This window comes from Kryptolebias marmoratus, linkage group LG11 (genome assembly GCF_001649575.2).
Source record: "Kryptolebias marmoratus isolate JLee-2015 linkage group LG11, ASM164957v2, whole genome shotgun sequence".
Lineage (NCBI taxonomy): Eukaryota > Metazoa > Chordata > Actinopteri > Cyprinodontiformes > Rivulidae > Kryptolebias > Kryptolebias marmoratus.
Window position 1 is genome coordinate 18,435,708 of NC_051440.1, and position 24,461 is coordinate 18,460,168.

The 24,461-nt window shown below is 41.3% G+C and overlaps 1 protein-coding gene across 2 annotated transcripts in view; it reads left to right on the plus strand.

Moving 5' to 3' along the window:
* The window catches only part of itpr2 (inositol 1,4,5-trisphosphate receptor, type 2), a 58,797-nt gene that overhangs the window by 26,023 nt on the left and 8,313 nt on the right, over positions 1 to 24,461 (plus strand). For both annotated transcript variants that reach the window (XM_017423025.3, XM_017423024.3), the window contains exons 36-55: positions 282 to 424; positions 828 to 936; positions 8,458 to 8,578; positions 9,923 to 10,107; positions 10,195 to 10,372; positions 11,028 to 11,266; positions 11,362 to 11,562; positions 12,517 to 12,627; positions 12,821 to 12,916; positions 12,990 to 13,103; positions 14,382 to 14,498; positions 14,581 to 14,773; positions 14,864 to 14,989; positions 16,504 to 16,679; positions 16,790 to 16,954; positions 17,049 to 17,232; positions 19,011 to 19,100; positions 19,933 to 20,054; positions 20,203 to 20,368; positions 20,454 to 20,614. In XM_017423025.3, coding sequence (XP_017278514.1) covers positions 282 to 424; positions 828 to 936; positions 8,458 to 8,578; positions 9,923 to 10,107; positions 10,195 to 10,372; positions 11,028 to 11,266; positions 11,362 to 11,562; positions 12,517 to 12,627; positions 12,821 to 12,916; positions 12,990 to 13,103; positions 14,382 to 14,498; positions 14,581 to 14,773; positions 14,864 to 14,989; positions 16,504 to 16,679; positions 16,790 to 16,954; positions 17,049 to 17,232; positions 19,011 to 19,100; positions 19,933 to 20,054; positions 20,203 to 20,368; positions 20,454 to 20,614 — 2,997 coding nt within the window. The remainder of the gene's footprint in view (positions 1 to 281; positions 425 to 827; positions 937 to 8,457; positions 8,579 to 9,922; positions 10,108 to 10,194; positions 10,373 to 11,027; positions 11,267 to 11,361; positions 11,563 to 12,516; positions 12,628 to 12,820; positions 12,917 to 12,989; positions 13,104 to 14,381; positions 14,499 to 14,580; positions 14,774 to 14,863; positions 14,990 to 16,503; positions 16,680 to 16,789; positions 16,955 to 17,048; positions 17,233 to 19,010; positions 19,101 to 19,932; positions 20,055 to 20,202; positions 20,369 to 20,453; positions 20,615 to 24,461) is intronic.

Here is a 24,461-nt window from a genome sequence, read left to right on the forward strand (position 1 = left end):
TCAAGCTGTTAGCTCATCACTCCAGTCCGAATTAAACTCTGTTTTTCCAAACTGAGGTCATTCAGGGAGCCATCTGCAACAGGTAAGATATATTAACTGTTCCTAACCTTTCCACAAAACCTCACTTCAAAAGATCAGAACCGTCCCTTTAGGCTCAAAATGAGCTCGTAGCCTCAACAACTAGTATTTGAAATAAAAGTTTTGAGGGAGATAACTTTATGAAGGCTTTGTCTATGTCCATCTGCACGACTGCATTTTTGTTGTGTATCTCTGTGATGAAGGGGGTTGTGTCCTGTCTGGAGGAGCAGTTTATTCCGAGGGTTAAGGCAGAATTTTCTGTGCTGGTGGATGTTCTGCACAGCCCCGAGCTGCTGTTTCCGGAGGCTGTGCGGTTACGCTGCAATGGTGGAGCCTTCATGTCAAAGTAAGAGGCTCTCCAAAACCATATATTGAGCCGTCCTGCTTTAAAAGACCTGAGAGTCATTAATTACTTGGGTTGAATAAGCAGAAGCTCGCACTTTTTAACTGTTATGAAATATTAACGCTGGTTAAAAGGTGTTGAGGCTCAGGAAACAATTGAAACCGAGCAACAATTATTTACAACTGCAAGTGAGCAACGGTGCAGTGTGCTTCATTTAACTTATTATTATATAAAAAACTAATTTAACAGACTATTAAACCAGCAGGCTTACAGTTGTTCTGCTGCTGCACCTTAGCACATCTCATCTGTGGTGGTCAATAATGCATTGCTTTGTTTTATGAGCTCGTTGCTGCACTAGTAGGAAATGGCTATAAATGATACAGCACTTCTTATGTCACTCTGCCAGACTAATCAAACACACCAAGAAGCTTATGGACAAGGAGGAGAAGCTGTGCATAAAGATCCTGCAGACCCTCAGGGAGATGCTGGACAAGAAGCAATCTTTTCAGGAATCTGTGAGTGCTTGACCCTTCTTTAAATGTGTTTTTCATTTTTCAAACTTTTTTTTTTTTTTTTCCTGGCAGAAAATCGTTGCGTCTCATGCAGACGGAACACTTTAATTATGTGAAAGTATTCAAAAGTTTGCGATGGATTTAGGGCCGTCTTAATCTGCCAGCAGTGCTGTCCTCCCATCGGCAGTGCAGCAGTGGAGTTCTTGTTTTTCCTCGCAGGCTTTTCGGCCCGGAGCCCAGACTCCCCTCATCAGTATGCTGTGGGTTTGTCTGTGTTACATAAGGCGGGGAGGCACTTGAGGACACACTCGCAGTGAGAAGGAGAAAAGAAAGGAGGAAGTAAAGGGAGGAGGAGAATGTTTGGGGGGGGGGAAACAAACAAATCAATACTGCAGTGTTGGAGGGGTGGTTACAGGACCCTGTGTCCTGCTGCACGTCCTCTCAGCTCGAAGCCTGAAAACTGAATGAGAAGAGTTGGTAAAGGGAGCGTCTGCATATGCTGTGTATGCTTGTGTGCACCATAAGTGAGGTGCAAGTTAGGCCGTCTGCAAAGAGTTTGTTTGAGCTTTGTGGTGTAAGAGGCCAAAAGTAATTCCAGTCAACATTTCACTCGGAAAAGAAAAAAGAAAATTACAAACTAAACAAATTGCCCGGAGTTTTATCGTGCTAAAACTGGTGGAGATCATGTGGTTCAGTTGTCTGTCATTACATCAGTGCATCCCAGTGAGTGTACCTTGTGTTTTTTTTCAGTCAGATGAGTCCAAAAAAGAAACATAATTCAAGGTTTTATAAGAACGATTAGGAGCATTCAAGGTAAAAAAATCTTTCACTTTTTAAAAGCTCATCCAAAAAGCCAGACGGTGCAGTAACAGTATGTGAAATGTCAGTCTGTGTAGGTGTTTGTGAGTGTGCTCGAGCGAGTGTCTGTGGCCTCTTCTTTTGTCATTTCCCTTCAGCCCTGAGTGTGGAGCTGTAGCCTCGCTGCACGAGAGAGAGAGAGAGAGAGAGAGAGAGAGAGAGAGAGAGAGAGAGAGAGAGAGNNNNGAGAGAGAGAGAGAGAGAGAGAGAGAGAGAGAGAGAGAGAGAATGATTGATGGAAATAATGAGAGAGGGAGAGGCAGACAGACAAAAACAGAAGGAGAGAGACAGAGTGACAGCTTAGGCAGCAGAGGTTGGTGGCTCCCCTGGGGTACAATGAGTGGGTGGAGGAGAGTCAGAGAAAGGGAAGGAGTCATGTGAGGAGCCATGTGAGTGGAAGGAGGAGGGGGGAGGAAAAAAAAAGCGGGCAGCATCTGCCGGGTGAGGGATTGGAGAGAAGCGGAGTCTGCTCAGTCCATGAAGAGACGGGGCAGGGGGTGCGCTTACGTAACAGCCTGCAGTGGCTGAGCCGGAGTCACATGGACCATCACGTTCTACCTCCCCGCCCCCCTCCCTCCCTCCCTCCCTCTGTCCGCGCTCTCCTCCTCTGCTTCCTCTCTGCTCAGTCCCAGTCTATCGCATTCTGTCTGCACGACCAGCCGACGCTCTCTGTCTTACTCCGGTCTGATCCCACCCAGAACCTGACCTGTGTTTGCCCAGATCATGGCAGGAGAGCTGGCTGGACGGCACAAAGAGAAAATTTCCAGTCACACTCGAGACGTGTTGGCTGCTGCTTATCACTTGTTTTTGGCTGTAAGATAAGGGCGGCAGTGTAAATGTTTGTGCCCCGACTTGCCCTGAAGATGTTCCCGATGTGAATCTTGTCCGCTTGTTGATTTGTTTTGTGGGTGGGGACACTTGAAAGAATATTTGATTTCACAGAGATAAAGTTTTAAAAATTGCATAAAGGCTTTTATTTAGATTTTATATTTTTTTAGGGGGGAAATTTAAACGAATCACTAGAAAATCTTTCCCCAGCGTTTTATTGATACTCGATTAAAAAGACATTTGTTGCTACTGACAACGTAAATCTAAAGAGCCAAAGATGGGTTGTGTGATAAGTAAGTAGTTTTTCTTTTTAAAGTGAAATAATTTTCCTAAACAGCGGGGTACTTTTGTACCTCCAATTCTCATTTGATACAAACTAGTTCTGCAAAAATACTTTGATGTTTTAAGGTTTGACTTCTTTCGCCTGGGTTGTTTCTAATTTTGTGTCAAAAAAACCCAACAAAAAACTAAAGAAATAGAGAAATCTAAAGGTTTCAAGTATGGTACACTCACTGAAAAGACTGTCAGGGGTGTCTCTGACTGAAACAAATGTAGAAATTAGTTTTGTTGCTACAAGTTTTATAACCCTGAGGTTCCTACGGTTAGCTTCCTATGGCTGGTTTAAAGCTGAAATGACTGAATCTGAAGATGTACTTTAAAAAACATGGCTTAAAGTTTCACTGATTAAAGTAACTACAGTGTTAATTAAAAAAAAGTCAAAAAGTGCCCTTTTCTGGTTCAGTTTTGTGTTTTTAATATCTTTTGTTTAGCAGAGGATAATTACAGCTTCCACAAAAGTCTAAATTAATAGGATTAGTTAATTTGTTATTTTTAATCTTTCACGCTTTAACAGTTTAAAGCTGACAGAAATTCAGCTGGATTCTTTTAAAATGTGTTATTTATTAGATGCTATTAGATATGAAGTCTTTGAATAAGTGTATTGTCATATGTACAGTGCACGTCCTGTTTACAGTAGACTGAAAAAAGCCACTTATGTAACCTAAACGCCACTCGCACATTGCTTCTTCCGCCTCCCTCTCTTTCACACTTGTCCCTGTCATTCACACGCCGTCCGTCGGCCCATCTCCCCTCCCTGCTCGCCAAGTTTCACACCACCTGCCCAAAGGCAAAGCAGATTTACAGATTACCGCCGTCTTGAAGCGAAGTGCATCACATGCACGCACGTAGACGGAACGCCTCGGCCGGACACGCATGCATGTGCAGTCCGGCGCGTGCTGGCTGCACCTGTGTGAACTCATCCTGTTGGGTTTGTCTGTACGATGATCAGAGGGGATGGTGTTCCCAGCAGACTACTAGGTGGAGTGGCTGAGGCAGGTGGGGGTAATGCTTGTAACTTGTGAAGTTAGGACACGTCTTAACAAGAAGTTTTATTGTTTTATGTGGGCTGAAGAGGTGGTCGCTCCTTTTTTCTTGCCTTCGTTTTCCTCCCTCCATCGGTCAGGTGTCTGTTAGGGGAGCCTCATGCTTTGGTCTCCATGGTGATAGGGCATTAGCACATGTTGTTTGTCTGGCCTGGTTGGGGTTTTTTAAGGTCCACATACTGCATGTGAAAGTGCCTCCAGACCTGAAGCACTTCGCTTGCTCTGAGAGAGCTCCACTTCCCGAATCCACTCAGTTTGTTTTTTCTGGTAAAATGTTCTCATTTGAATTAAATGAACGTTTACCAATTGGGTAGGCATACGTTTTCTAGTAAATAGTGCAAAATCGGGCCACTGCAAAATCTGCAAAATCAAATTCAAGCCTATGGACTTTAATATATGTTAACAAACTTAAGTCTTCCTCATCCTCATAATCTAAATCCTCTTACTTACAAGGCAACCATCTTTAACATCTTTGTTTTTTCTAATAAACACAACCATTGATTAAGAACTATCTACCAGCTCACCTTGTATTAAATACTTGTTTACACTGCTGGTCTTGTATTTTCCTGAATCACCAGTTGTTCTCACATGTGGACCTAATTTGTTTTGCTGATGTCCTTATTTGTTGGGTACGATCATTTCATGAGCTGTGGGACCACAGCTTTAAAACGTTGTAAAATTGGAGCTCGTGATGTTTGCTTCTCTTGCAGAATTTCATCAGATGCACGTTATTTGTGCTTCTGGCCCCATGTACGGCACAGCAGAGCGTTAGCTTTTTAAAACTTCCAAAAGGAAAAAATAAATAGATATGAAGTAGAAACGGTTCACCTAAACACAGGCTGAGTTAACACCCTAGATGACTGAAATTCAACACAAGTTGTTTATTCTTCTTGGATCCAGAGTCATTGCAAGAATTAAGACAAGTAAATAAATCTGTGATCATTAATCAATGATAATAAGAACCTCAGGGTTATCGCCTCTTTTACAATGCTTTTTATATTGCTCATAGAAATACCTGTTATTTATGCCAGATTTGTTCATTTAAACTGAATCCTACAAGGCTGCCTAATAGGAGAGCGTGTCTGTGCTGCAAAGTCAGTGACACGACATGTAAGAGCAGTTTTTCTGTTTTTAAAGTGGTGCAAAAACCAGTTTCCAACTTTTTACCTTTTAACACGCAACATCAATAACATCAATAAGGCTCAGCATCCCCTCCTTGAACTGGGGGTCTAGTAATGATGTCAGCTGTTAAGAGAAGAGATAAGAGTTTGTCATTTCATCATCAGGGAAGCGTGATGACTGGGGCGATGTTTACTGATGCTCAAGTTCAGGTTCGTGAAGAAAAAATGCTGTATAGCAGTCTGCAGAAGCCCGACACAGACATGTTCAGATAGCAGAAATACCTCCCAACCCCAGAAGCTCTAACTTGTTTGAAAAACTCTTTTTTTTTTTTTTTTTTTGTGGCTTAACCTCATTTGAACCGAACATCTTCGGTGCTGCCCTCTGCTACCTGCGTGAGCTTTCAGACCACCCAGAGAAGCACAGGATCGGCAGCATCTTTGTCCTCTTTATTTTTTATTTTTTCGTACCTCTCTCCAGAGTTGGAGACTTGAAGAGAGCAGAGCAGTGAGAGGCTTGGAGCTGGGAGGGAGGGAGGGAGGAAAAGAGGGGTGTAAAGATGCCGGCGGAGGGGATCGGCAGCTCATCCTCAGCTTGGACACCAAAGCCGCAGTGTGGCGTGCCAGTGCACATTTTAAAGCATCACGACTGTCTGCTCCTTGTTAGGTTGTGTTTGCCCACCCCCTCGTCCTCCTCCTTAGTTCTGTCAGAACTTCTAACTCTTATTTCTGTCTTTCTTTCTCGTGGCTCTTACATCACCTGACTGGAGTTTTTCTCGTCAATGCAGCAGCGAGCAGATGAGTCAGGCTGGGCTGACTCTTCTCTCTCTGCAGTTGTAGCCAGCAGACTGCATCGCCCAGAGGGAAGGCAAACAGGAGAGAAATCACCCCCACCCTTCTCGCCCCTCTCCTGCTGGAGTGCTTCTTTAACTGCTGTTTGAGAGTCTCAAAACCAACATGATCGCTGTCGAAAAATAAAAAATAAAAATTAAAGTAAAACGTGCTTCAATCTGTGATCAAAGAACTTGTATTAGGATGTAATGCTTTTAAAGAGGGAAATTTCAGCATACTGCTGTGTGGCTTAATGGATCATCACCTTCAGTTTTTAAAGTGGGCTCGTATAGATGTGTGTGTTTTGAGGCGGCTCAGCCAGACAGTGCAGGCAGACAAGTGTCTCTGCTGACTGCAGATGAGATCGAGTGTTTACTGACACGGGGAGCATCGGCTGCACATGCTCTTCCACATCTTTGTTCCTCCGTGCATTTAGTTGGGAGGATTTTCAGCTCAACGGCCTTATTGTTTGACACGGGAGACGTAATTTGTCTCTTGATCTGTCAAAATGGTGATGGAGAAAGTTTCGTATGCGATTAGAATATATCAATTTCTGGTGGATTTAAGTTGAGGCTTGTTGTTGCATCCATGCTTCTTTAAATTTAGCGTAAGAAGGAGAAATTGTAGATAACGCAACAACAGATACACAAATGAGTCATGTCAAACTGAATACTAATTAGAACATTATCTATCAGCTTTAAAAAGTTGGGAAATTTGCAACAAGAGGCTGTATCCATGAACAAAATCACTCAATTTTTGCTGGTTGATGGTGATTGTTCAGAGCTTGTGAAGTAGGGTTCTGTGGAAAGATTATGAACATTTGATATCTTACCTGTTGTAGATAGCTCTTTGAGTGACCCCTGTTTGGAGAAATAATTTACTTCTGACCAGTTTAATGAGCTAACAGCTGGTTTTTAAACTGAACGGTTTCACAGGAATCATCTCGATGTCATTTTATAAACGGTCACATCGCTGTCAGTTTCGCATGACGTGCTACTGATATAACCAAGCAATGCAACGTTCTGCAGAATTCTGGTCTCTCTGAAAGCACAAAGTGCAGCAGTAGCTAGCTGTAGCACTTCTGGTGCACTTCTGGGACACCTTCAGCAGAAAAACTATGTAAAGATTTGTAAAATCTGTGTCCGGATGAGCTGTTAGGAAATGATTTAAAAGTTATTTTAAGATGGCAGCAGCCAAGACTAGCTGATAGCTTGTCAGTTTAGATTAATTAAAATAAATTTCTCCAAACTGAGGTATTTTTAAACATTTGTCTGCAGCAGGTAAGATATTAATTGTTCATAAGCTTTTCACAAAATCGTTCCACAAAGATATGAACAATCCCTTTAATGACCTTCCTGATTCAATTCATTCATAATTTAATTTTCTTTTTCTCCCTCGTTTTGCTCAATGAACAGCTAAGTCCCTGGGCAGGTCGCCATTTTATCACAAGTTCTTTGATAAAGATTTATAAAAATATATTTGTTGATCGTTTCAGTTTTAGACTGGGGGGGACCAAAAGGAAACTCTCCGTTTGGATCAAGACCTCCCAATCCACTGTTCACGCCTAACAGGTTACCATGGAAACCATGGGCGTCTCCATCGTCGTCACTTTTCTCCACTGCTCCATCAAACTGTTCATTTGTTCATCCATTCATTCACCTTTTTCTGTTGGTCAGTAACTGTTGCTTCATAATCCCCCCCCTCATTGACCAAATTTGTGAGTTTATCTCCTGGACCCTGATCACAGAACCTCTAAGTGGAGATTATCTCCACCGATCCTTTCCGCTGCGGTTTTCCACTCATCGGCATCAAATGTCACAGTTGACAGAGAAATGTTTTTGACGGACTGAAGAAGAAGAAATGCTCTCTTGGATGAAACATTTTGTCACTATGGAGGCCAAGCCGAATATGATGCCATGGATTTTTTTCCTTCATACACAACAAATGTCTGCGCTCTGCGTTCCCACAATGTGTGAAAGTTGGTTCATAATCTCAGCTATCAAGGTCTCATTCAAATTAGACAAAACAAACATTTACAAAGAGGATTTCTAGAAAATACAACCTGTAAAAAATAGCCTCTTCCAAACTTGTCTTTGCTGAACCTCTTGTAAATTCTCTGCTATTATGAAGTTATTGAGTGATATCGTTACTGCCGTGCTCTCAAGTGGCAATTTCTTTCTTGATAAGTGTTTTCATCCTGTAAGCCATCGTTCCCATTACAGCAGAAATGTATCATGGAATAATTGCGACGATTCCCTTTAGCTGGATCCAGATAAAATGTTCTCGTCCCTCTCTGAGATGATTGGGTGGATTTTATGCGGGGAGGATACAACTCACCGGAGCGGCTCTGTTTTGTTGCTTTAAGATTTGTTTTGGAATAATTTTACCCTAATAGCTCACGGAAAGCCTGCGTTCTCAGTGTGATAAAACTGTGGAAATCCAGATTCAAAGCCTAACCTCGGTTAGGCGGTGATATAGATTTAATAATCTGATTTCTGTCTCCACAGGAACACGAGCTAAGAAAGATACTTCTCACTCGCTACTTTGGAAATCAAAAGCTCCTCTCCAAGTCGGAGCACGGCAGTGGAAACAGTTCATCTGGAGTCTTTGTCAAGCCGTCATCAGGAGGTACTGAAAACCCCAAATAAACCCAGCAGACACTGAAATAACTGCAGAGGAAGCGGAAGCTGCTGATATGACATCAATCTGCTTCTGAGGAGTTGTTGCTGTTTAGGATTTGCTGGAGTTTGAATCTGGTTCAAGCGGATCCTGAATCACCTCATATAGTAGATACTGAGGCAGTCTGTTCAAAATGTCTTATTCTGCCAGTAGGTAATTGTGATTTCCCAGCTCATAATAACAGTCCTTTGTCTCAGTTTATAAACACTTTATGTAACAATTGTTGTTTTTCAGTCAGTTCTCATATTTCTGCTAAAGGCTTCTGGTCATACAGGCACTGCTGTTTTAGCTTCTGTTTGCAGATCTGTAGCTTCGCACTAATAAAATCTAACATGCGCTCGTTTAGGAAGTCGGCTGACATTCAGGATTAATATTCTGCTGCTGTTAGCCTGGCGTTTAGTTTTAGGGTAGTTCTTGTTGTAAAACTCTGATATTTATTCAAATTTATTATTCCTTCTTATGAATAAAATGTGTCACGTGCCTCCTGGTCCAAACCATGATTGTTCCTCTCCCATGTTTAACTGTTAGTGTTGTTTATTCTTATTGCAAACTATGACGTCAAACATGAAGGTTAATTTAATCTTTATCAAATGGTGCACTTTGAAAGAGTTTACTCGGGTTACAATGATATATAATTCCTCTGGATCTTCCATGGACGTCGCCATTGTTGACCTGTTTTCAACAATATATTTTCAATACAAATACATTGACCATCGATATGAGAAGAAAATTCTCTGCATTTTGTTTCTTTATGAATTTTTGGGTTGACCGGTCTTCATGACATTGCAACAAATACCTATTTTTAAAACTCTTCAAACTTTATTTTTTAAAAACATGTGGTCGAATTATTAAAGTTCGGGAGCAGGAAAGGTCCTGCAGAGTAGAACAGTCCAGAGAAAGTAAAAATATTCAGAACCTGTCGCCTCCAATGAGCTGAACTAGACTTCCACACTTTCTGTCAGCTGTCAATAAAAGTATATGCAGAGAAAATGGCTACCAGAAACACTTTACTAAACCCTCTTATGTTATATGTGGGGATCAGACATTCCTATCATATGATTCAGCTTAGTTAAACCAGAACTTACATCTTTGTGAAAGTACTTTCTTCCAAACTTTACACAAACCTTTGCATATAACCATAAAGGTCAGATTATCCAGCTGAAGAAATAATTGTATTAAACTTTGACTTTTTTGAAATGTTGTAGATTAGGTTAAAATAATTATTAGCCTGTGTAATGGTAGCTTTTTCTTGCACAAGCATTTTAAATCTTTGTTTTTGTTTCTGCGTTGGAGGTTCCCCCGTGCACGACTCCGATAAGCCCCACAGCAACGTGGTGGAGATTCAGTGCCTCCTGGACCGTGTCGGCGCCACAGAGCTGGTAATCGATCTCATCGTCAACTCCAAGAACGACCAGGTGTTCGAGGAGAGCATCCTGCTGGGCATTGCTCTTCTGCAGGGAGGAAACACGCAGATCCAGGTGGGGCCCCCGCTGGCGCGTCCGTCCGATATTCGCCTCTGTGTTTTTGGAAGTTTGTCTTCACCGCCGCTCTGCCTCCCCAACCAGAACTCCTTCCACAACCAGCTGCACAAGCAGAAGAACTCTGAGAAGTTCTTCAAGGTTCTGTACGATCGAATGCGCTTGGCCCAGCAGGAGATCCGAGCCACCGTGTCCGTCAACATGTTTGAAGTCAACAGCAGGAAATGGGATGATGACAACTGCAACAACTACGTGTATAAGGATGGTGAGCTGAAGAAATGATGCAATAAAACTTTTGCTGTTTATTAATAATTGATTTAGACCAAAATGTGTGTTGGAAAGAGGCTGAAACTATGTCCTGTAAATAATTTATCAGAATCCTAACACCAAAGGTACTTGAATGCACACATTTATCAGTAAAAGAGTCACATGGTTCGTATCCTGAAATCAGCCAGATATTGCCATAGAAACACCTTGGCAGATTAAAAAGTCTTAAAATCAATTAAACCTTTTCAGCTTGCGGGGTCCTGAAGTTCATGTTGGCCTCAGGTTTCAAACAGCCGTGTTGTTTTTAAATGATCTTTGTTGCTCTGCTGACAGACTGCTGCAGTCACATGTCAGGGACCATGTGACACCCGGCATCACAAGCTTATCAAAGGCCCATTGTATCAAGATCGGGTGGTTTCATGCCACAGAACCCCGTCTTAATCGTGCCTCACTTATCAAAGGAGGCTCTAAATTTGATTCAACGTTTATAATACCACAGGAAAATCATTAACCAGTGCATGGAAACAAAACATGTTGCTTATGTTCATTTGTATCAATTCCCAGAGATCCATCTGCTGTCAGATACCACTGTCCTGCTCAGTAATTCAACAGTGTATCATGATTTTTTTTATTTTCTGTGTGCTGCTCCGTAGGCACAGACCCATTTTATTTGAATGAAGAAATGCGAGGGCAGCTGAAGAAGGCCTCCTCAGCCACCTCAAAGGCCTTCAGGTCCTTCAGGAAGGAGATGGACTCCGATTTTGGCCATTTCAGTGACATAACTGAGATGGAGGAAATTTCAGACACTGAGATGAGCCAGACTATCGCCATCATGAAACCAGTCCTCCGTTACCTTCAGCTGCTTTGCGAAAACCACAACTCAGACCTGCAGGTACCGGATCTCCTCCAGAACCCTTCGAAGTGTTGCAACACTGGTTCCTGACTTATTATTATTAATATAAATATTTTTTTTTGCTTTTACTTCAGAACTTTCTGCGCAATCAGAGCAACAAGACCAACTACAACCTGGTGTGTGAGACTCTTCAGTTCCTGGACTGCATTTGCGGGAGCACCACAGGAGGTCTCGGTTTGCTGGGACTTTATATCAATAAGGGTAACGTGGATCTGGTCCGCCAAACCCTGGAAACCATCACAGAGTACTGCCAGGGACCCTGCCACGAGAACCAGGTAACGGGTTGGACCGGGAAGTTAAAGCGTAACCTGACTGACATAATACCTGAGATTAGGCGTTACTTTGGTTGTATGCCATAAGATAAAATAAATTAAAGTTATTTGCGTAGAACTCTGTGGTAATTTGCAAGTAGCAGCAGGAAATTTATAATATTTCTGTTAGCCTAGTTATGTGAAACTGAGAGCAGGGTAAAGGTTTTTTGTTTAAATGTTTGACACTGGGGTTGTTTTTTGTAGTAAATTTGGGTTTACTCTGACTACCTCAACCCTGTCTGTCTGTTAGCAAAATATCTCATGACTCACTGGACAGATTTTAATGAAACTTTCAGAAATTAATCATCTACAACTGAATAACTTTTTAAGTCAATCCAGTTCAAGATGGCCGCCACAGTAAATCGATTTTAACCACCACAAAAATGTCTATAACTATAAATTTACAGATATTGAGCTGAAATCAGGTGTGGTTGTAGCTGAGAGTCCTTCTGAACACAGACTCTGAGCGCCAACAGATCTTTTGAGATCCCACGTAATATTAATTATAAGGTCTGATCAGAATGGCTTCAACTCTTTGCATCAAAAAATGATTTCAGTCTGAAACTTTGGCATGAAAGCTGGCGGGTGATCTGCATTCCTTCAAGGAACACAAGGCCTTTACATAATTTATTGTTATTTATTATGTAATATAGATTTTACAACTTTGGTTTATTCTCTTCCTACTCATTTTGAACTTGTTGGAAGTATAAAAATCTTTGTTTACATTTAAATGTTTGCATTTTTTTTGTAACTTATTTTCTCGCACATTCATGTTGAATGAACAGGTTTTTTTATGCATCAGCCTTTATGGAGACGAGTTTCTCTTCATAAATCGTAGTTTTCAGTTTGAGTGCAGATTCTTTTCTAACAATGATTTTTGGTTCTGTTCGTCCCTCCTCCTCCCCTGCTGTCTTTCAGACCTGTATAGCCAAGGATGAGTCAAACGGCATCGACATTGTCATAGCGCTGATTGTCAGTCCCATCTACCCCCTGGGGGAGCATCGAATGGACCTGGTGCTGGAGCTGAAGGTGAGAATCAGGTGGCTCTGACATCATCAGGCGGCCCTCGGGTTACGACACGCCGCGCTGTCCGCTGCTCGTTGCAGCATTTGATCTTGAGAACAGTATTTATATCCATCCTTTTTTGGAAAAAACGCTCGTTTTATTGGGCGGCCTCTGTAGTTTGTTTAAAAAACTCAGCTGCTGGAGTCTGTTGTTGCAGAACAATGCGTCCAAACTTCTGCTGGCCATCATGGAGAGCCGCCATGACAGCGAGAACGCCGAGAAGATTCTCTACAAGATGAGACCTATTGAGCTGGTAAGTGTGGATGAAATCTGAATGTTTGTTTTTTTTTTCCTCCGTTTATTCTGATTTAACTTGTGTGTTTCAGGTGGATGCGATGAAGGAAGCCTACGCCCAGTTTCTAAGGACGGAGGATGAGAACCCTGGAGATGGAATCGCACCCAGAGACGTCGGACACAACATTTATATCCTGGCTCACCAGGTTGGTAGAAAACATTGGATTTATTTATTTGTTTAGGACTCGAACATTAGAGCATTTCTTGCATGGACCTCTGCTGACCCCGGGGCCGTGCACTCCAGGACTATTAAATGATGGAAGGCTGCTTGTCTGCGAGCGAGCGAGCGGCTCTGACAGTTTTCTAAAATTAGTTTTCATGATGTGACACTGGTTTATGTAAGCTAGAAAGGGCAGCCAGAGTCTAGCAGGTTTTCACTTCTGCCTTTCGTAGAGCAGAGTGTCACAGAGTGGCTTTCTGCTCAAACCACTGATTAGTTTGAACATGACAAGGAAGAGATTATTATTATTATTATTATTTTTTGGGATGTTTTTAGCTTTTCTTTTAATCGTTAGAAGGAAAAAGGAACAAAAAAAAATTAACTGATAATGTGCAAACTTTGACAAAAGCTTTTCTATAATCTTTTCAAAAATAAAAAGCTAGCTTTTTGCTCATCATAAAAAATGAATGATTAAACAGAATAATTTTTTTTAATAGCCTTCTTTTTCCTCTTTTAAATTAACTTTTTAAAAGTTACTTTAAAAGAGGAAATGAACAAAAACAGTTCGACATTACAAAGATGGAATCCATCTTTAAAGGCATCACTTTAAACCTTGATGCAAAATTACATTCAAGTTTTAAACGTGTAGTTGTGGTAAAAATGAAAAAAAAAGTCAATAACACTTTATTATCTCCCCAAACACCAAATGTTGAAGATAGGTATTTATTTATCTATTCATTTGTCTAATATTATTGCTAGAATCTAATTTCCACATGTAAACAAAACAACTTCTGAGTTTCAGACAGTTTTAGGATAAAAAAATTGTCCCGACTTGTCTCATATTGTACAGATTTAAAGTTTTCATCCTAATGTGACAAATCATTTGGGAAGTTTCATGATGATACTTTTGTCTGGCCTTGAAAATGAGGTGATGCAACACAGATGTAACCGCGCTCTTGAACAAACTTTTAAAGAAAACAAAAAAAAAAACTTTTCCGTGGGCATCTACTTTCAAAATGAGCATGTCACTTTCAGATAATTAACAAATACTGTTTATATATTTATTTCTTAGGACAGTTTTCCCTTTACTTTACTTATTCTCATTACTGATGAGAATAAGTAATGAGGTATTAATCCTGTAATTTGAATTATTTTTGTCTCCGTCAGTTTACAGACATATTTAACTTATTTAACATATTAAACTGCGAGGATGTGCTCCATATATGATGCTGCGTAAACAAGCTGTTGTGTTTTTGATTCTCAGTTGGCTCGACACAACAAGTTCCTGCAGCAGAGCCTCAGACCCGGTTTGAGGTCGGAGCTGGACCCTGAGAGGGACGAAGCTCTTCACTACTACACCAAACACACAGCTCAGATAGAAGTAAGCATCACTCTGTCGAGTCATTCTGCTCCTTCCCAAGACTTCCCGGAGCACCTAAACCTCTCTGCCTCCGTCTCTCCAGATCGTGCGTCACGACCGCACCATGGAGCAGATCGTGTTCCCCGTCCAGAACATCTGCCAGTACCTCACCGAGGAGTCCAAGATGCGCGTGTTCACCACCACCGAGAGAGATGACCAAGGCAGCAAGGTGAACGACTTCTTCCAGCAGTTCGACAACCTCTACAACGAGATGAAGTGGCAGAAGAAGATTCGCAGTGAGTCTGAATGCAAGAAAAACACGATGACTGCTCCATGAAATTGTGTTGATTCGGCACTAAGTTGGGGTTTTTGTTACTCTTGGACAGAAAATAAGGCTCTGTTTTGGTTTTCACGCCACATGTCTCTTTGGGGGAGCATCTCCTTCTACCTGGCCTGTATCCTCAACACCGTCGTGGCGGTGTTCTACCCTTTTGGGGACGATGGAGATGAGGGTAAGGATTTCTGTATCACTCCAGCATTCATTTTGGGGCACATAACAGGCATGCACGCTCACACACACACCTAGGGCCAATTTACCCTTACCAGATAATCCAGCATGCAGGGTTTTTTTCCGAGTGTGGGAGGAAATTGGAGTTCCTGGAGAAAACCCAGAGATACGGACAAGTTTTCAATCCAATACCTTCTTGCTGCGAGGTGACCGTGCAAACCAGCTACTCCACCTTGCAGCTCCAGTCTCAAACCAACGTTCTCCTGGTTAATAGTTTCATTGTGACAGACAGTTCTGTGAGTTAAGTCAAGACCCACTTATATAATAGTCTGTTGACCAGGAAAACTTTAATGCTGATCTCTCTGAGCATCTATAGTGGATGTTTCAGTATAAACCAAGAGGTAAATTTACCAAAAACTAACCAAGCAGTTGTGAGCTGCATCTAGTAAACAGCAGTACTCATCAGAGCGGATACCTCCAGGCTTCACGGTTCCTTTTTTAAAGTGTTTATTATCTAGCTTTTATAACTTAAATATAATTTATTAAAAAAAAGATATGCTTAAAGTGTTTGAGCCAAACTTAAAAGCTGAAAATTAATCAATTATTACCGCCTCTTATCTGCTTATAAACCTCATACAACTTGCTCAAGCAAATGTTTTTAAATCCAGCTGCTTCGGGTCCAAACGCCGTGCACAAAGCAGAACTTTAAACTAATGAAAGAGTTATTTTTGTTCAGATTTCCCTGTTGCTTCCGGCTAAAGGTAATTCACTAGTTTTTATTTATTTATTTTTTTAAATACTGAATGAATGACTGGGGTCTAAAAGTGGTAACAGAGTGCAGTAAAAACCTCTTACATAAATCTACATTAATTATTTGTCTGCCTTGTTCATTTTTATGACCACTGTGTGTTCATACCTGAAAATGGTTGTGTAGTTATTTAAATGCATATATTTTTTTCCCTTATGCTCCTAATCTGATGTCTGCTCAGGAGAAACTAGATGTGTGTTTATCCTTCTTATTCTTTATTTCCACACTCGATGTGGGACAGCTGGTAGCTCTGTCCAGTTTTACCCTGCAGTCTAATCATTCAGACTGGATAAAAACACATTTTATTATTATTTTCTGTTTTATATGATGGAGTGTATCTTACTAAACTATTTCCACAATAGGTTTTGATGATGCATCAAAAGATTAAACTCTTTTGAGTCTTACCAAACTGTCAAATTGATGTTTTTGTGTGATGAAGAACTGAGAATTACTGTTCTTGATTAATTGTCGGTTATCGGTGCCTCTCATTTTCCCTCAGAGTCTCGAGCTCTGCTGCTTGGTTTACTCTACAGCTTGTAGAGGAGAAGGTTGTTTCGAGTGCTAAGGTCCCCTTGGTCTGGTTGACATTTTTAAGTCTTGTCTTCGACGGTGTGCGCCAACTTCAGCTTTTAGTTTGGGTGAATAATTTAGCGGGGAACTGCCGAGTTTCAGTTTCCTTGTTCACACGGATGATTTATTCTTTAAACCAGGCATCTTGTCCTCCTTCTGGAGTATCTTACTGTGGGTGGCACTGGGGGTCTCCACCGCCCTACTTCCTGTCCTCCCGAAGCAGTGGGGCATCGTGTTCTTCTTCGTCTCCCTCCTTTTGCGGGCCATCTACACGTTGGGCCTGGCCCCTGCGCTGCTGCTGCTCGGTACTATAAATGTAAGTAAATTCTGTTTTTGACCCCAGATTTGCAGTGATGATGGTTTATTACAGTAAACCTTTGAATCTAGTTTTCATCTCTAGGTTTTGTCCTCTTTTCTTTTTTTCAGCTGTTCAACAAATTAGTCTTTCTTGTGAGTTTTGTGGGCAACCAGGGAACGTTCACTCGAGGCTACAAAGCGGTTGTGATGGACATGTTCTTTATTTACCACTTGGGTTATGCCTTCATCTGTGTCCTGGGCCTCTTTGTTCACGAGTTCTTCTACAGCTTTTTGGTAAGGCATCCTTCCCTACATGAACTAACTTGTGATTGAAGAAGAGCTACAGTTTCGTCGTTCAGGATTCACTGACGAGGCTCTGCTTTCGCAGTTGTTTGACTTGGTTTTCCGAGAAGAGACGCTGCTGAATGTGATCAAAAGCGTGACGAGGAACGGCCGCTCCATATTTTTGACGGCTATTCTGGCCATCTTTCTCGTCTACTTCTTCTCCATCATCGGCTTCCTCTTCCTCAAGGATGACTTTCGGATGGAGGTGGACCGCCTCCCCTCAGCAGGTCAGGACCTAACTTTTATTTATTTTTTTTTTCATTTTGCAGAAACACTTACAACTTTAAGATGCTGCTCTTTAACTGACAGAACTGTGGAGCGCAGCAGGTGTAGAAATAAATTCATCCCCTTGATGCAGTAACCAACATATAGACCACAATATAATTAAAAAACTAGAATTAAAAGATTATTTGTGTTTTTATGAAGCTGGAAAGTAAGATAAATTCTCACTTTCGGCTTCAATAACTTAAGAAAAATGTTGTTAAATTGCATCAACAGCACAAAAGGTGCATAAAATCAAAACAAATCAAACTCACATGAACAAATAATGTAAAAAGCTGTGAGGTGAGGGATTACAAACCATCTACATTATAATCAGAGGATAAAAATGATCTAAATTTATACAAACATGTGTTTTTCTTTTAACAATGGGATGGCTTTAAAAGGAAAGATAAATAACTAATTCATAAATGTTATGTTGGATTTTAGACCGTGCTAGAGATGGTTTTGATGATTGTAGTGAGATGCTTCAGTTTGTAGACGGTCCCTAAGTTGTCATAACCTGCGTTGTGTTCACTTCAGTTTCCTCATTAAAACTCTGCTAACTAAACTACAGCGCCTGATCAGGTTATTTATAGTTCTAAACTAGTAGTCCCCATTTGGCACGAGTCGAGCTCCGTTCAAAGGCTCCTTGTTTTGGTTTTGACTTTTCTCTCCTTGATTATATAACCCCGTCACATACCTGCGTGGTGTCTGTTCACGGAGAGCTGATCGCGCTTCAAACAAGGACGAAGAATTCGCTTTGAGCGCCTTCTTGTTCAGGTAGAACGGGTCGGCGCCTTGTAGAGGCAGAAACACAAGTGGAACACCTCAAACAGGTGCTGCAGCAATCTATTGTATGAGAAAAATGTTCACACGGGCATCCCATAATGTTCTCCTCTCTTCAAAACAAAAAGTTATTGACCTGTAAAGAGAGCTTTGTATTCATGTAGGAAACACTTAATCAGTGCCTGCGAGGATATACAGTCGCCTCGTAACGGTGTAGAATATGTACAGTATGCTATATATGCATCCCGAGACACATGTTTTGATAACACTGTGGAGAGTGTGGGCGTGTTAATGAGCTGACGATCAAGGAGACATCCTGCCTGCACATGTGCACCTGTTGCATAACCTGGTGGCCGCGCCATCCTGTGTTTTGCTGAACAGAGCACAGCAAAGCAGTGGTGGGTTATGTAACCAGCTGAGCTCACGCCTGTCTGTGTGTTCGCTGAGGGCTGAGCCAAGAAACTTCACAGAGGCTGAGGAGCATCCTGTCCACAGCACTGCTGCTGTGGAGCTGTGACCTTTAACCCCCACCAGCCCTTCACCAAACATGCCCCTTTCTGTCCTCCTCCTCCTCCTCTGACTCTTGTTTCTGAGACCTGTTACTGACAGGGAGGAAGCTGTTTTTTATTTTTTATTTTACTAACGCTCTCGTCAGGTTTGCCTAAACCGATCACAAGTGATATACCTCTCTTGAGTGGGGATTTGCCCATGTGCAAGTGATTTGTTCAGGTTTTTTTTTTTTTCAGCAACTCTTCACCGCCCACCCAGCAGCTGCTGCCTCAGTTTACATAATGACTGACTATACCTTTCTTGCTGATTTAACCGACACTGATTAGAATAAGCAGTACGATGTTTTAATGCAGGAAACAATTTAATCAGCCTTTTCCATATGGAAATGTTCTATACTGCTATAATTAACCAAAAGCACCTAAAGTTCCTCTTTTTTTGCTTTTTGTAGACAAACACGACTTGTTGACTAAAGGCGGAGACACAGATTCGTGTTATAAAAACAGCTGCCCTGCTGCACCAGCTCCTGCCTCACCTCCTGGTAACTTTTGCATTTAATCAATTAACTTTTATTTATTTTTAAAACGTCTCATTAAGAAAGTCTCTGCTGAGGAGACAAGTTGTAAGATTTTGTAGTTTGACTGGCACAGTGTGTGTGTGACATTTCCAGCTGTAGCGAGTTCCTGAAAGGTTACTCACACGAACACTCTCAGGGACGCACGCAGACACACACACACACACACGCTCACACTGTGGCGTGCACAAAAAGACTCTGGATGAGGCAGACGGGAGTGACTCACACTTCTGAAACCATGGATCACCTGCGCTGTAGGGGCACACACGTGATCTCATCCACATCCTTCACCTCCTCTTCCTCCTCAGCCGTCACGCTGTGTTCATCCATTCGCTGTTTTTGTGCGTTTCACTTATCATATAAATGGCAAAATAGATTTCTTCGTCAATTTCTTCTCGCAGATGAATCATAGCTTGTTTTGTTTTTTTTTTTAGATAAGGTCAGACTGTATAAATGAGTTTTTGTTTTTTGTCCTCTTTTAAACGTCAGCTTTTTCTTCAAGTTTTTTAGCTCAGTGCATTTCTTTTATTATTATTTTTTAAATGCAGTTATCTTTTTTTAATCAGATTAGCTAAATAAATCATACAAGGAAAGAAAAGTGACTAATAGAGGAGTGTTGAGGGCGTGTATTTATGCGTTTGTGGTCATTCTTCTGTAATCATATTCTGGGTGTAACACATGTTTACTTGTCCAGCAGCCAAAGCCACACTTTTAAACTGTTCTATTTATATATATATTTAAAGGCTCATTATCTATTTTTCCCCCTTTAACATGTTGTCTTGCGTGCATTTTGTTATAGTTGAAGATGATGGGATGGAACGTGTGTGTGATACTCTTCGTATGTGTATAATCACCGTGTTGAACCAGGGATTACGTAACGGAGGTGGTGTGGGAGATATTCTAAGGAAACCCTCGAAAACGGTCAGAGCATCTTTTAAATTGTCAAAACGATTTATTTTCTAAATTGTCCATTTGTGTTTGCTGAATAGTCCACAGATGATTTTAACATTGAGTGTTTCTGCTTTGAGGTGGAAATGAACAAATCTTCATCCATTTTGTTCCCCTTCAGGAGCCGCTCTTCGCGGCTCGAGTGGTTTACGACCTTCTCTTCTTCTTCATCGTCATCATCATCGTCCTCAATCTGATCTTCGGTGTGATCATCGACACGTTCGCTGACTTGAGAAGCGAGAAGCAAAGGAAGGAGGAGATTCTTAAAACCACCTGTTTCATCTGTGGTGCGTAACGCCGCCTGGAAACTTAAGTCTGCAAAAATCGGCACGTTTGGAGGGACGCTCGTTAAAGAAAGCCGTTGTCTTTCAGGTTTGGAGCGGGACAAATTTGACAACAAGACGGTGTCCTTTGAGGAGCACATCAAATCTGAGCACAACATGTGGCACTACCTTTACTTCCTGGTTCTGGTGAGGGTGAAGGATCCGACAGAGTACACCGGCCCTGAGAGCTACGTGGCCCAGATGATTGCAGTCAGTACACTGAAATTACACAACCATGTCCTCACACTTTTATCTTTAGGAGATCGTTTCACACACCCTGCAGTAGAAGCCAACTGATTACGTTTTATATTTTTAATGCCGGCGCAGATCAGTAGGACTCCTCTTTTTCTTGTTTGCTCGTTTGGTTTTGGCTCATAAATATAACAGTTTAATATTCATATTAACTGGACTGATGCAAGCCTTAAACAAAGAATAGTGACCGCCTGTGATTTAGCAGTGAGGCTCAGTGGGGATCAGTATATATTCTTATGGGTTCTTCATGTCTACACAGTGTTTTAGGAAACAAGTTCCAGAGTGGGAAACATCTGGAGATGCCATCTTTCATTTTATTTAATCTTAACATAATCCTTTTGAAAACCAAGTCAAAGCCTCTATTCTGACCTACAACCTGAGCGCATCCTCCTCTTTTTGTTATATTTACATTTTTCACCCAATGTGTAAACTTTATGCACATGTGCCTCACCTCATTTCTTGTTTTTTGTTGTATTTTCGTGGCAGCATAATAGTCCCTGTATCGTTTTGGGTTATTTTTGGTCATTTTCTGTGTTTCTGTGTGGATGAAAACATGTTGAAGACATAGTGCAGTGTTTTTGAGGATGTACTGAAAAAGACCCCTGACATAAATCACATCCCTCGTTAAGAAAAGGGCTTGTGTCAAGTGTTTTAATGTTTCCAGATGGGCTTGAGTACGCACAGGTGTGGCCAGTGCTTGTTATTAAATTAAAGGCCTAATTAATCATCCAAATGGTCAATCTTTCAATCCCTTAAGAACATCTTCCATTCATCCCACATTTTGATCATTTAAGAAGGATGAGACACCACGGCACTATTGTTAATTTGATACAGAAATCCACTTGAGTTTCTCTTTTATTATTCCAAGAACTCATTAGCAAAAAATAATCATTTAATTCGCTCATTTATATTTTGCTGCCAACCTGTATCAGACGCAGCAGATATCTTGGTGTTGTCTTAAAGTTGCAGCACCTTCTTTACTGGGAACATTTTGCACAGTGTGCTACCGAGTCCTGATCCTCTACAGGAGTGGAGCGATCGAAAAACAAGACTGAGCCTCCAGGCCTGTGCCAGGCATCCCAATTTATTCTCCTCGCCGCTCGCTGCTGGAGAGAAACGAGTCACTGTCTCCAGGTAGTCTTCACTAAGCCGAGCTCCTAACCTGCCAGGACACAGAGCAGTTAAATAGTAATTAAACCCAGTCCAGGACTATTATCATCAGTGTCCTGAGCTGCCGTGCTGACACACAGACAAGAAGCTGAAGGATGTAAGGGCAGCTAGGTGTTTCTGTTGGGTTAATGGATTCAGATGAGGCCCAGCAACACAATTGCACATTTTGTGATTAACATTCGACTGTGATGGGCAGAAGAATGTTGGCATTATAATGAACAATTTGCATAACAAACAGGTGATAGACGTTGAATTAATATGCATCAGCAGGTCCTCCAACAGGTCTGTCCTCTGATGCCTGTCCAAAGTATTTCTGGGAGATGAGGTAATGATGAGTCAGGAATTTAAATTAACACCTTTTAATATGCTGCAGAGCAGAAAAACACATGGGGAAGGTACCAGGAAACATTTTGTTTGTTTGATTTATCTTTTTCAGGCATGCCTGCATTAATATATAGTTGAATAATAGAATCCAGCCGTTCTAGTTAAAGTGAAAGTGATTACAGGGATTTCACTGACGTGCAGGGAGAACTGAAAGCAGAGTTTTATGCAACATCTGTGGTGTTAAAATTATTATCAGACTGATGCATTTACTTTAGTCGACATGCATCACGAAATGGAGGCTCGCCGTTGATGGCTGAACACAAAACGGTTATCTAATCTGCTTCGTTAGCAGTTCTGTGTGTGATGTGAGAAACAGCGGCTCACGGAATGGATCGAGGCATTGTAGTAGTTACTGTAGTTTTGTTTCTTGTTTCAGTCAAACCAGGGAAAATAACCCAAACAAAACATAAAATGACTAAAAATGTTTGGAACAACCCCCCAAAAAACAGGAGTTTTGCAGACAATAAACATTTGCCCCTTTTAAAATACCCTTAAATGTAAAAATACTACAATTCCACAGAGTGATCTTGTTTCAGACGGAGAAGTATTGAATTGAATGAGTTGATTAATTGGACTTTACGGAAATTGATGTCGTCTTGAATTGAACCTTTTCAGGTTTTCGTAACAAATCTTCAGATAACTTAATTCGGTTCTTAAGTTGTGGTCAGAGGCCACATCAGAACCAACAATTTTATGAGGTTTTATTGGATACAATGAAGAACAATTGTCAAAAGCTGTGTCATGCTTTATCCATTTAGTGTCTGTGTTATGGCAGCATATACTAACTTAAAAATAATTATATTTTTATTCAGTCACTTCCTGTATAAGCAGAGCAACCAGTGAGATATTTAGCACGTTTGTTTAATTTACCAGCAGTATTATGGAAAAAAACATTGAAATGTTGAATTCTGGTGGGTTTTTAGAAATTTTTTTTTTTATTGAACTTGCAAGACTTGGAAACTGGACAGTCTTTCTCGTTAGTTTTATGTTGTATGAAAAGACGACCAATAACTAAACTTGATGTCCTCAAATGGCGGACTGCGATCCTGATCCAAATGAAGTCTTATCTGGACCCAGATTAATTGTTAAAATTCAGTAAAACAAAGCTACTATTTTGAAATATATACATATTTAAGGTAGTTCATTTAGGCAGTGCTGCTTTTCCTGCATTTACGGTAATGCACTTTAAGCAGGATTTATGGTATTTCCCCTGCCTGGCCCGTGGTTTCTCTCTGCGAAGACGAGCGTCCAGCCCCCGGAGAGGAACATGCCTGAAAAGAGGATATGATGAGTGAAGAGAACACGCATGGCTGTCACTAAAGGAGAATTTAAATGTAGATATTCAGGGAGAAATGTCTTTAGGTGGACATCACTGAATTTTAATTGAAGACCACTGACCTAAATCATTTGTCTTGTGTGGGTGCTCGAACCTGATCCAATGTGCAACTCATAAAATGGTAAGCTGCTCACAGATACTGAACAGTGACAGTGTTTTTTTTTTATTATTATAAAGGCACTGATGCCGTGACATTATCTGTAAAAACGAGAGCAGCTGAAATGGAAAGTGGGATTCCTTGACGCTGGTTTGCTGCATCGTTCGTCTTCTTCAAACCGCGGTCCAGAGAGGACTTTGACTTGATGTTTCGCTTGGAAAACCTTTACTTTTAGTTCTGAGCCTAATCTGTTCAACTCCACCTTGATTGTATTCATGTGCAGCCGGCACATTGGGAGGACTTTGACAGCAACTGCTGTAGAAAAGAAAAACTTCTTTTTTTTCCCCCCTCCCCATGTTTGGGGAAAAAAAAGCAGAAACCTGATGACCTGAAACACACACACACACACACACACACAGCAAACTGACTCATAACGATTGCATCTGGTTGGTAGCATAAAATGATGTGGTGCCAAGCAAAAGAGTCAGCTCATGTTACACTGTCTGTTCTGTCGGCCCGTTGTGGATGTGTGTGTGTGTGTGTGTGTGTGAGTCAGAGTGCGGCTGTTTGTGTGTAAAATTATGACAGCGCTACAGGACTAGCAGGTACTGCAGCAGCCACAACGCTGTTACATAACCCATCTCAAGTGGCCTGCTAATAGCTCAGCCCTGCCTGGCACGTGCTCTCCTCGTCCCTTTCTCTTTCTTACCGTCTCACACACACAGACACACACCCTGTGACTCATGATCCCTTCATTTACCATAAGACACACATGTCACAAGTTGTCTGTTCTAAAAACGGCAACAGAAGTGATCGAA